This window comes from Haliaeetus albicilla, chromosome 5 (genome assembly GCF_947461875.1).
Source record: "Haliaeetus albicilla chromosome 5, bHalAlb1.1, whole genome shotgun sequence".
Taxonomy (NCBI): Eukaryota; Metazoa; Chordata; class Aves; order Accipitriformes; family Accipitridae; genus Haliaeetus; species Haliaeetus albicilla.
Genome location: NC_091487.1, coordinates 7,250,637 through 7,264,121, shown reverse-complemented (window position 1 = coordinate 7,264,121; position 13,485 = coordinate 7,250,637). Strand labels below are relative to the sequence as shown.

The following is a 13,485-nucleotide window of genomic DNA, read 5'->3' as shown; positions in this document are numbered from 1 at the left end:
TTTATTATATCTCCACATTATGTTACCCCAGTTTTCTTTGGAAAAAAGGCTTATGGAATCAGGCTGTTACTCGGCTCCTCCCCATCCACTCCCCTCGATATGCATTACCTTATGTCAACTAAGTCAGGCAGCGGGGTAGAGGCCTCAATGTCATGTTATTCCTCTAACAAGCCTGCACAATACATGGCCCGGGCATTACATGTTTTCCTTACAGTTAATGTGCACGGCCTGCCAAGAACCGAGACGTAGGGTTGTTCTTTCCAACCTGTTAGGACTGCCACCTCTTTCAACCCTCTGGATAAGCAACGCTCAACTAACATGCATGCAGACAATGCCGGTTTATCCTCAGACCTTGTTTATTCTGCCCTGTTCAAATCCTGCTTCGACACGTTTACTTTTTCTTTTCCCTCCAGTTTTCTTTGGCATGCATAGTCAGCATTAAATAACTGACCTTCTCAAAACCACCATGAGGTAGTATTAGCCCCACATTACCAGATAAGGAAGCTAAGCCACTACAATTAATGCCTGAAGCATGCCCAAATTTCACATTCCTGATTTGAGAGTGATTAGCATTAGCACTATACAGGATTTCCTCTGCTCAAAGCACAGCTCCTGGGGAGCACGGGAGCAGTTGCACACAGCCTGCGCTCCTGCAGGGAAGTCCGATGGGCAGAGCCGGAGCCCCTGTGAAATGCAGGGCTCCAGGAACTTGGCCAGCTCCATCCCAGGGCTCTGTAAAGTAACTCAAAACACCCCGGGGTGCTGCTCCAGCCCAATGAGGGAAGGCAGGATATCAGAGTGCCAACCGCTTCTGCATCCTTCGTTCTTCCCCCAACCAAGACTTTGGGATCCAGGAACAGACTCCTTCCTTGCTCAGCTAACTTCCATTTAGACACCTACCCCCCTTCCCCACACACGCAAGCACACACACACAGACGCTCACTATCCTTACCTCTGAATTTCCCATAAGACACTGGCTCCCCACACATTCAGCCTCCTCGAACCTCACATCTTCCCTCTATGGTTCTTTAGCTCCAGTTTTCCCTCAGTCTTCCCAAATAAGTCCTAAATCCTTCTCTAGCCTAGTCATCACTCCTTCTCTCAAGTCCTCATGTAGTCATACCCCTTTCTCCAAGCAAGTCCCCCTCGTGATCTTTGCTGCTTCATTTACTGCCACACAGTAAGACTGGGAGTCAACCTCCCCTTTTGATTCCACTACAGCATTTCAGAGTTTCCCCAGAGCCACGAGATGTTTCCCAGTCACGCGTTCCTTGCAAAAGAGAAGGCTCCTTTCCAAAATCTGTCCGCAAAGGTTCCCACACGAACCCCATGCAATTTGAGTTCCCTAACCTCATCCCAAGGAACAAATCTCCACTTATATACATCATTGAGATACTGCCCACGTAAGGACAACTAATTCTGGCCACGTCTGCTCTTCCATCCTGTGTTACCTTTCCCCAAAACTAGGCAGATAGAACAGAAATCAAGGATTTGTTTAGCAAAATTTTAGGCCAGGCTTTCTTGCAAGAGTGGAAACAAAAAGGTTCAAACAAATACAGTAATTCTAGACTAAGCTCAACAGACAAATATCTCTCCAGCTCCTAAATTCCTCCAAGCCTGCTCAGCTGACAACTGTCCTGGTTTCAGCTGGGATAGAGTTAATTTTCTTTCTAGTAGCTGGCATAGTGCTGTGTTTTGCGTTCAGTATGAGAAGAATGTTGATAACACACTGATGTTTTCAGTTGTTGCTAAGTAATGTTTATACTAACTGAAAGATTTTTCAGCTTCTCATGCTTGGCCAGCAAGAAGGCTGGAGGGGCACAAGGAGTTGGGAGGGGACACAGCCAGGGCAGCTGACCCAAACTGGCCAAAGGGGTATTCCATACCATGTGACGTCATGCCCAGTATAGAAACTGGGGGGAGCTGGCCTGGGGGGATCGCTGCTCAGGAACTAACTGGGCACCAGTTGGTGGGTGGTGAGCAATTGCATTGTGCATCACTTGTTTTGTGTATTCCAATCCTTTTATTATTATTGTAACTTTATTGTTATCATTATTAGTTTCTTCCTTTCTGTTCTATTAAACTGTTCTTATCTCAACCCAAAAGTTTTACTTTTTTTTTTCCCCAGTTCTCTCCCCCATCCCACTGGGTGGGGTGGAAGTGAGCTAGCAGCTGTGTGGTGCCTAGTTGCTGGATGGGGTTAAACCACAACAACGACATTCACAGCAACATCACATCATCCTAGCATTGCCCTCAGTCCTGTTAACCTTCCTCTCTCCCTTTAGAGAATACAACCATATCCCAATGCTAAAGATAACTTTTCATTTTTTTCCTGGAACAAGGGGATCTTGGGGATTTACAGGCAGCCTCCCATCTCCAGTTCACAGCACATCAGTCACATGCTTATCAAACTACACAACTGCTACCGACAGTCCTTCCTGACGCCATCCAGGGCTTATTTTTTCAGTCTTTTTAAGCCTGCAGACAGCTACTCCCAGAAGAATCTGAACTCTGCTATTTACACAAGGCTATTCGTATACTCGCACTAAAGATTATCCGGTCTTTAGTTGCACCTACAGATTGTTCAGCTCCTAACCCCCACGAAGATATCAATTTTTTTTTTTTTTTGAAACAGAAAACACAGGACATATTGCAAGTAAGGATGACAAAGACATTAAACGTTTGTCTGCCTGTACTTGTCTGGAACCAGAGGTCCACCTTCTTCACCCTGGCTCTGCCAGCAGCTCTTGCAATACATCTAACTCCAGTACCAAACTTTCCTGCTCTGTTAGACCTAACACTTCCCATTCTGGCTCAACACTCTGAAGGTGTCAACATTAGCCAAACCACTCCATTGCTTTTTGCTGTCTAGGAACGCCAGCCTTTCTTTGCCACTCTGGCCGCACTGCTTGGCATTAATAAAAACTGGGAAGAAGAACATTCTTAGGGCTTGGGAACTTTTACCTCAATGTTGCTTCTTAAAAAAAAAAAAAAAAGCCACAACCTGTTCCTTACTCTGCCCCATCGCACTATTTCCTAACTCTCAGCAGAACCACTTATCTTCCTCTATAATGTTAAAGAAGTTGTCCTGCTCATGTTAAACAGCAAAAATCATTATCTACATGTTTCTCAATTTGGAGCCAAAATATTTATCAGACCAGATGACTTGCTCATTGTTCCTTTGTGGCAGAGGCATCTTGTTCTCACTTCTCTGAACTTACCTGCATTCCACACAAAAAAAAAAGACCTGCAAAAATTTCCCAATACATTCTCTCCCCGCATATGTGTTATATTTAGAGGAAGAACTACTCTGAATATCATTTTCAGGGCATCAAAAAATGATCTTAGCTACAACAATTAAAGTCTAATTTTGTCATATACAGCAGCAGTTCCCTCTAAGTTCTTTTCTCAGATCTGGTCTTGTCAAATAGAATTCTTGCAAAACATTTTTTTAAAAAAGAAAAACCAAGTAGATGTCATTACAAAATTCAGTTCACTCTTAGGACTACTACTTATGACTTTTATTACAGCCAGAGTGGCCTTTCTGTGAAGAAACATCCACTGTTTCCTGCATATCATTAAACCAAAGAGGGAACCAGCAACACGAAACTTAAGTGTCCACAACGCAAGCTCAGCACCCTGCCTGTCTCATATCCTGTTACTATCAGGGAAGATTTTTTTATTTCTTAATTTCCTAACCAAATCTGAACACTGGAGTACTCAATTCAACTTCCAAAATGTTGACCTAGCTTTTCTTCAAACTTCACCTTCAGTTGTCCTGGGGAAAAAAAAACAAGCAAAGAGCATGCACACGAATGCAACTTCTGAGTACTCCAAGAGGGTACTTTCAGATCTGCTCTGCTGGGAATTTACAATTACTGAAACATGCTTTTTAAAATTATTCAGGAATATAGCTGCTTAATTTCATAAATATTAAACCTATGCATATCGCTTATTAACATTTGGCAGCTAATGCAACCACAGAGAAGCAAGTCAGATGTCCTTCTTTCTCACAAACCCGCAGAATTATTGGCTTGAGTTATAATGCAGTAGAATGCAATTAAAAGAAAAAAAACCCACCTAATATCTAATTGTTTAAAAGGTTACTGTGTTTGCTTTCTTTTTGAGAAGCACTTATTTTAAACATAGAGATTTACCACACCTGTGTTGGACAATTACCATGCCGGACAATTACCATATTCAGCCTTACCATGGTAAACATTTACCCAACAAAAAGGGTAGAGCATGTTTGAAGACTCCTCAAGCTGGGCACCCAAACTCATTAGCCATTTTCATGATCCCAGGCTGCAGATTTTAGCCAGACTGAATTTTCAGAACCAAGGAAAAAGAATTTACTTCTCAATTTACTGATTGGCGATTGAGGATACAAACAATAGCTTTTCTTTTGCCAAGGTTACATCTCAGAGCAGAACCACAACTTAAATTTCTGAAAAGTACTTACAAGGAATGAAGAGTAGAGCTCCGCTAGCTTTGCTAAGCAGACAAGAAGTATTACTAAGCAGACATGCCAATTGATAGCTCAACAGAGAAAAGAGAAGATTTTCTAAATATGTCAGTTGTAAAACAAACGAATATAACTGAAGCATTAACACCACTTCATCAGAAGTATTAAGACCATGATTCAGAGTGAAATTTAAAAGCAAATATTCATTGTCAAAACTGGATGGCAGAAGGAAATAGCCTCTTGGATAATTCAGCAACAATTTAATCACCTCCCATGACTAACTTGGAGAGACTTTGGAAGAGTAATGGGATGGAACACAGTCCAAAGAGCATCTAATCCCAATTAATAAAAACAGGAATAACTCCAAAAAGACAAAGAAGAAAGATGACCTAGATTTCTATTCCCTAAGAAGTCATGAAAAAGCTTTCTTTCTGAAGGAACACATCCCGCTTTAAAAAAAAAAGTAATTTTGCTTCTTCCTTTGAGGATGCAGACAGGTTATGATTGTGTAACTATTTCAACCAACCACCAGTTAACCTAACTTCCCTTGGTAGAACTGACAAAGGTGAGTAAAAACCTCCCTGATGTGTCTCCCAACTCACCCAGAAGAAACAAAGAGATTTCTCTCAGAGATGTAAATCGTTGGGAATGAAATAGGCTACATGGTTTTCAATGCTTACCTCACCAAAGTGAAGTAGGCATTTTTAGGACCACAAAAAATTCCTTTTCTGGTTGAGATTTTTAGCTACATGTAGTCCCAATCTGCTTTATTCCACCAAGACTACATAGTTTTTCACGCAAGCACGAATCTACCACCCAGGAATCTAATTCGAGATGTGATATGGCAAGAGCAGCAAGAAAACAAGCCTAAGAGACAAAACAGAGCACTTGCTCTCCCGGATAAGCCAGCTTTTTAAGCATGCAGCTTCATAAAATGGTGCAAGCTAAATTAACATTGTGCCATAGCAAGGTCCTTCCTTCAACCCTATTCCTACCTTACTTGTGGACGCACGTTCCTACAGATTAACTTGCACCACCTCTGATGGCTGTCTACCATTCACAAGCCACTCCAACTCACTAGCCCTGTACAAACACCACCACATAACTTATCAAAAAAGCTTCTCATTTTCTGCCAGGTTAGCAAACTCGATCAGCTCCTGCAAGGAGCAGTAAGTACTAGTAAGTACCAGAGTATGGTGGCTCTTTTCCTGACGCCTGCTGCCTGTTCACGGGTCCTGCATTCACATGCACATTTCTATGGTTCAACCAGCACTACTCATACCATTTACACTCATGAGCCTGCACCCCACTTTTGTATTAATAAAAATGCGATAGCCTAAAAATCATATACATCACAGCCAACTTTTATGGTACAAATGACAGCCCTGAATACAGTATCATTGTCTTTGTATATCTTGCATTTAAGATATTTTCTTTAGGAAAAAAGCTTGCCGAATAAAATTCAAATACGTGTTTAAGCACCTAATTCCCACATGCTCAAGTTCAAAGTCCCAGGTCTGACAGATCCTCACTGCCTACTTCTAGTTGGACTTCTTCACTCAAACTCACTTGGCTGAAATATGGTTTTATGTTATTTTCCACAATCTCCAGGGCTTCCCCCCATCTTAGAAGAAAGGCATTTTCTTGAACCACACTGCAGAGAAGAATGCAGCAGGAAGCCAAGCAATCCTTTCACTTGGAAGGAGCTTAAACAAGAAGATTCCAAACTTTTTTCCGACAACTCCAGCCTCACGCACTGGCATGAGACCCCACTGCCCCAAATTCACCAGGGATGTTCCTACTTCCAACTCCGGGGGAATCTGACAGCCACAAAACTCCAAATGCTCCTAACATTAAAATAAATATGCAAATAATGGAACCTCTGTTTCTTCATTTTAGCAGCCGTTAGCACTGCAATTAGAGTTCTCAGAGGATGCACTTACCCCCTAATGAATCCCTGGAACAGCCATAACAGGGTGCAGGGCAGATTACAGAATCCCCACAACACAACTCAGTGAATTGATGTCTCCCCTGAGCAACACAAAGCTGGGCCTAGAGATAGCAAGCATTTTTATGCTGTCTTCATTTTGAAGCCTTATTAACAAATTAAACAAGAAATAAACACATCTCCCTCTGGGAAAAGAAGAAAAAAATAAAGACATTTTAATAAGCAGCCTAGACACCTTTCCATAAGTCTCTTGCAGACAGGAAAAAGACACCAGAAAATCTTACAATAGAGCAAGTTCATTAACTGCCGTCTAAGATTGCAGCAGTACATGAACAAACCCAAAACCACTGCACTGGCAGCAGCTGAAATCAAGCCTATCAGTTTTCTGTGGAGGCTGCTCTGGTACCTGTGCCCCTGTCTCCCAGAGATGTCAAGCATGGGAAAGACACTTTGCAGAGACAGCACAAGAGCTGGCATGACACTGGGGAGGAAAGGGAGTTTCTTTGCTTTTGTTGGTCTGCAGACAACCACGTTTCCTCTCTCTACGAGTCAGGATGCGTCACAAGTAGCTGGAGCAGCAGGACTGACTCCTAAGAAAGAGCTTTACATACCAGTTTCCCTCCTCCTCTCTATAGCAGGCAGTGAGACAAAAAAGCTGAACCAGCAGCCCCAATTAACTACTTTTTTTACCTAAGATTTTCATGTCTGATTGTTGGAGACCATATGGTCCAAGTTTACAGCCAACAGTAAATTTCTTTACCCAGTCCTGTTTGCAGTAACAACCTTAACATTCTTTTAATGCAGTTTTCGGTAGATGCATTTCCTTTCCTCTTTATGTAAGTAAACCAGTGGGATATGCTTAACCTGCCTCCTAAAACTCAACACAGGCCACGAAATCCAAGCAGGCAAAGCAAAAGATAATTCATGATCTCAAATGAAGCCAGGTGGATTACAACTCCATTGGCAAGCACGTACCCAGCATCTGTACACTCAGAACAGACTTTAGGAATCGTCTGAATAATGAAAAATTGTCATGCATGCATAAAGGCTTTTGAATATAATTCTTGAGAGTGAACTTTTAAAAGAAGGCAAAGCCATCAGTGCACCTTAGAAACTAATACACTGCAGAAGTTTAATCAAGCATTGCTCCATAATTAGACACACTTTCCCCTGCACAAAAGCATCTTTAAAGCCAAGTATCTGATGCCTTGAACCTCTGTTATACTTAAGAAAATAAACTTTAAAAGACATTCATTATTCTTGAACTGAGCACTTCCATACTAAGTCCCATCCTAGAACAACTTTTAACTGCTAATTTATCATCTTCCCTCCCAGTGACAGGGAAGATTTATAGTGGAAAAGGCTTATTTAACATTACTCTAATGCCAAAACCACATGGTGTTACACTTTTGGCGATACTGGTCAAGAAGCAATAACCAAGGAAAACAAAATACTAAGAAATAACCCACCCCCACCCCTGAAAAAAATATTCCCATAATTGTAAGTCTTGGCATGGTTCCATTGGAATAAACTGCAATGGAAGCCCAACTTGAAGGATGGTTACAGCTGAGACCCAATGCCCGATTTCATCCTCTCGCACTCATCTGCCTATCCCTTATCTCCACCGCAGCACTGCTGTGCTTATCAGCACGCTGACCCCTGCTCTGCCACAAGCGGACATGTACACATTCCGGAGCCCCAATGACCACAGGGGAACTGAACACGGCAAACATGCAGCATTAGGAGAAAGCCACTGTGAGTTCTTCTAATGTAGGGTCAAGCACACTGACACAGGAAGATACAGAAAGGACCAGGCAGGAGAAATGCTATCTGCATATGTTGCTGCCAAGATCCAGAATGAATTTGTTGGCAGGATCAAGGTCACAGTAGAAGAGAGATGGGAGGCCAACACAGGTACTCTAACACATAGTATCTACCCCAGATGAGTGAGATTTAAATTAATGAAGTGGGGAAGAGGAGAAGAATGAACAGCCAAACCTCCAAAGCACAGGACTTCATAGCAAGAGGAACCTTCACTGCAGGCATCTGTCAAAAAAGAAGGAACAAACAGGACACACACTGCCCAACAAGTTGTCAGATACTTTGAGATTAACTTTGTTTATATAGGAGGTGAGAAGAAAAAAGAAAAAAAGCAGCCAAAAAAAAACCCAACCCAGAAAACACCACACATAACCACACACAATAAAAGAAAGGCTCTTCTAGTTTCATTCTAACCAAAGGGGAGAAACTGGCTAAGAACGTGAAAGTGGAAACAACTTGGCTGACAGAAGGCATAAGGCAGCAACTCTCGCAATTCTTCAGAAGGGCAAAACAGAGAGCCACAAAATAAAGAAAATGAACTAATGGTAAAACCACAAGCTATCTGAAACCTGGGAGAAAAACCTGAAGCTTACTGACATATCATCTCAGCTAAGTATAGGCTCTTTAACGACTTGAAATTCAAGAGATTCTGCACAAGTGCAAATCAAATCACTGAAGGTCACTTAATAAAGTGACCAGCACAGTTAACAAAATAGGAACGGTCAAAGCATTAGGAAAGAAACTACTGGGAGGCAACACTGAAGGTAACATGAAAATATTCCTTCAGAACATCTGCAGTGAAAGAAAGAGCAGTTAAAGTAGGAGCACATTAACCCACTATTCAATGGGAAGGAAAAATCTCTAACAGATGATGCCAAAGCACTTGGGGCTTTTTCTGCATCGATCTTCATTCAGTAAGAGGGATTAACTGGCTAATGTAACTCATAAGGCAGCAAAATGAGCAAAAACACAAGCTAGAACCGGGAAATGCATTAGGGCAATTGCTCCAAACCTCCCAAGCCAACAAAGTCAAGACTCTGAATTTCCCATGCATATTTATCGGCAGACTTCAAACAGAAAGCATGACAAAGGCAATATGCTTCTGCTGACAACTTAATAAGCTTCCATAAACCTATGGACTATATTCAGGGGTTACATAATATTTACCCTTTGAAAACTGACAAAGGCAGTTATCAAAGACTATCTCTGCTCTCTGCATTAAGTTCCAGCAGCCTGAAGAAAGGGAAAAGCACCTGCCTCAGAAGAGCAGGAAACTGAATACACAGGGAAACACGGACCAGTAAGGGTTACTGTCAGTCCCTGGGAAGATGCTGAAATAAATAATGAGACAAACGACCTATCTCCTGCATATTTCAGATAACGAAGCAGGTAAGATCCAACCCACAATTTGTTAAGAACAAATCATATCAAACGAATTTTATTTACTCCAATGACACAGTAACAACGTAGGTAGCAAAATGGCAACTAGAGGCAATATAGTTTGGGTTTAACTAGACTTTTGACACTCTTAAATTGACGGTCATATAATCTAAACAAATACGGTACATACTGAAGTACTGAGAGATGATTAGAAACCCATACCCAGAGATAAGTTATCATTATTTCAGTCAGAAAGAAAAAAAGGTAGCAAGCCCATTCACATGGCTCTAATCTTTTAACATTTTCCACTGTTACAAAAAGTAACCTGGGGGGCTGGAGGTGAAGGCTGTTTAGCAAGGAACTTCCTGCAGGCAACTCCATATTTTGCTCTGCCTCAGTTTGATTCTTGTGGTCACAAGCAACAACTTTGAAGATCTCCCAGACAACAACTTGTCCACAAATTACACATGGGAAAATATCAGGACAGAAAGGTCATTTACTTAAGTTAACACTATAATCTAGGACAGTTACAAGCGCTTGGATGGAGGGACTCAGAATCCAAAGTCACTTGAAGCAAGAGCAAAAGTCACCTGAAGTAATATGTAGTTTGACAGTGCAAAACAGTAAGAGTAATCAGCTGCATAACACAACATGGAAGGCAAGGTTAAATACTGTTCTGGCCAAAGATATGTTGAGTGGTAAAGTGCTAAAGAATCTGGGGTTTATGCTGAACATAAATCACACATATCATTGCAAAAAATAAAAAATATGTAAAGACTTATCATCCTACTGAGATGTATGAAATGCAGGTATCCTATGAAAAGCGCATGAAATAATTTTGACTCTGCCTGTTGTACTAAGGACTCAGATGGAGCACTGTGTCCAGTTTCAGTGTTCCAGAAAAATGCAAACCAAGTGGAAAAAGCCTCAAGAAAAGCAGTGAGAATAACCCACAGATGTATAAGAATAAAAATTTAAAAATCACTGAAGAGACCGAAGGAATGGGATTTCTTAAGTGTGGAAAACACCACAGAGAAAGCCCCCAAAACACGTGACACATTCCTGCAGAAGAGGTGCAGTTCACAAGGTGTATAAAATGCATGTTAGAATTCTTAAATGCTTAAACTATAGCAAATAAATGTAGATTAGAAATTAGAAGTATTTTCAATGGTAAGAACAGCAAACTATTGGAATAGATTGCCTAAGAAGGGTAAACCTCCATCAGAAACTTATGTTAGCTCATTTGCTTTGAGAACTAGTTAAACATTCCTTCCTTGTGCCTGAAACACCCTGAATTTATGAAAGAACAAATGTCAATTACCTCCCCTTTTTCCCTCATACCTCATTCACAGGTGCCTCATCTGAGCTTCCAGCTTCTAGATGATCAGTTATTACGAGAATTTATTAACCGTTACTAAGAAATGACTTCCAGCATGAAAGCTTTGTAACATCATATGGATACAATAATAAAAACACAACCTTCAAGGAGTTATTGGAAGGCTATTACAGAGGAAAAGTGACTCACTTGAACCACATCAAGACGGAGAGTCCTTAATTACAACAAAAACAGAGAAATCCAGAGATCCCACTTCCACAGTGACTTGAACTTTACCCTCATACACATGCTTTAAAGGAGTGGTGCCCACCTACACAGATACCCTTTGCTGGGAAGGTAAAGGAGGGACTAACAGACCTTACTGGGTCCAGGTAAGGTCGGTCTGCGTGGGTCTGCATAGCCCTCTCCCAGTAAGCACGCTGCAGAGATACCTGGCTGGCTCAACCCAGGGCCACACGGATCCAGACTACTGATCTGGTCTTGGATAAAACACTTGCCAAATACAGAAGTGCAAACAACAAGAGGTGAGGGAAGCAGAAGCAGTCCTTGTGCAGCTGGAAAAAAACAAGGAAAGCAAGACAAGGACATCAACCCCAAATACGGTGTCAGCAGCTGGACCCAGTAAAGCACAAAACATGACTAATTTTCTTAAGCAAAGCTCAGCTACAAAAAAAACCACTGAGAACCAAAGTAGGAGAGCAAACTGAAACATGCTGTCCTCTGCTGGAAGTGCCTCTGGAGGAGCTTGAAAGCAGAAGATCAAGACCACTAGCCCTTTGATCTTCACTGGAATACAAGATAGAAGCATCATTTGAAACCTGCACTGCCTTGCCTAAATGTGGCTGTTACCTTTTGAACTCCAGCTAATGCTGCACTTTTACACAGCCAGCATCACTGTCACCGAAGGGGCACTCCTGATGACACCCTCTCCACGACCACCACTAACTACTGGGAGATCATCTCCTGCTCTCCCACACACCTTCCCTCATGGCAACAGAAGTGTTTATGTGGCCACAGAGAGCAGGATCAGGGAACCGGATGAAAGCTAACGCTTTTTATCTAAGAAAATAACATAAATTCTTTGTTGCAATCCAGTTCCTTCATCCTGTTCAACACTGTGTCAAGTTACGTAAAGCTTTCGGGCTGTGTCTTTTCAATGTTATTCATATGCCATTTAAAAATATAAACAACTCAACATACACATCACAGGAAAGATGAAAAAACACAAAAGACAAACAAACAAACAAAAAAACCACCAGAAAGGGCTGCTACTACAGTATGAGGCTTCTATTGTATGTATCTAAAAAGAATTTAGATTAGAACCTTTAAAACTTCCACACTAAGGAAGATCTCCAGATCTGAAAGTGAATGATTTCAGACTATGTATGACTTAAAACAGCTAGAGCCAGTGGTGGGAATTATCTAAATGTTCATCTCTGGGGAAAAAAAAGAAAAACTCGTGACTCTTGTTGCAAAAAAAAAAAAAAAAAAAAAAAAAAATACTGAATGAGTAAACAACACCACCAGCACAGGTTCACAAGAGGATTTTCCAACATTTAAACCAGCATCAAACCTTCAGACAAAGCATGCCTCATTCAGGAGAATTAACACGCCAAAAAAAATAACACAAATCACTTTTTTTTTTTCCTTCCCTTAACTATCCAAGCACAGTATTAGATACATGTAAGAAGCGTTTAAGTTGATGAGAAATGTATTTTTCTCTAGGTTCCCCGTTTCATAGCCCGAAGCCTCACACCCCTTCGGGACAGGAGCCGGTACCGAACACGCCGAGTCCCCTCTGTTTCCACACACACACCCCCTCCGCCCTCCCCCGAGCATTTCCCTACAGAGAAGCAGCCGAACGCACCGCCTCAGACCCACACCGCGATCCAGCCCCTGGCCTCAAACGGAACCGCTGCCGCCGGGAGAGGCGAGCGGGGGACACGAGGGGCCCGCAACCGCCTCCCGAACGCCCGCACGGGTCCCGCGGAGCCCCGCAGGACCGGGCCGGGCGGCCGAGGTCGCCCCCACCCCCGCACCGGCTGGGGGAGCGATCGTTCCCCTCAGGCCCCGCCGCCCGGGCCCCCCCCCGCAGAGGAGCAGCCCCCGGGCCGGGGCGCTTCTCCCCTCACGGCGTCCGTTTCGCCGCCCCCCCCCGCCCGGCCCCCCTCAGGGCGGGGCGGCGGCCCCACTCACAGCGTGTGCCCGCAGACGTTGACCATCAGCTTCAAGGACGGGTTGCGGTACTTGGTGGTCTTGCACCGCGGGCAGCCCTGGTCATCCATGGCCGCCGCCGCCTCCCCCTCCCTCCTTCCCTCCCTCCTTCCCTCTCCCTCCCTCCGCGCCTTCCGCCTTCCGCCGCGCGGTGCCGCTGCCAAAGGGGCCCGCCGGCGCCGCTCGCCGCCCCGCGCGTTCCGCCCGCCCCGGGGGCCCGGCCCGGCCCGGCCCGGCCCGCCTGGCTCCGCACCCCTCCCGGCCCCGACCACCGCCAGGCAGAGCCAGCCGGCGGCGGGGAGGGCCGGGGCGGCCGGGCCG

General features: G+C 43.5%; 1 protein-coding gene across 1 annotated transcript in view; it reads right to left on the bottom strand.

Moving 5' to 3' along the window:
• The window catches only part of MNAT1 (MNAT1 component of CDK activating kinase), a 127,302-nt gene extending 113,957 nt beyond the window's left edge, over nucleotides 1-13,345 (bottom strand). Inside the window, exon 1 of the mRNA XM_069783209.1 lies at nucleotides 13,147-13,345. Coding sequence (XP_069639310.1) covers nucleotides 13,147-13,235 — 89 coding nt within the window. The 5' untranslated portion in view covers nucleotides 13,236-13,345. The remainder of the gene's footprint in view (nucleotides 1-13,146) is intronic.
• Between the last annotated feature and the right edge of the window lie 140 nt (nucleotides 13,346-13,485).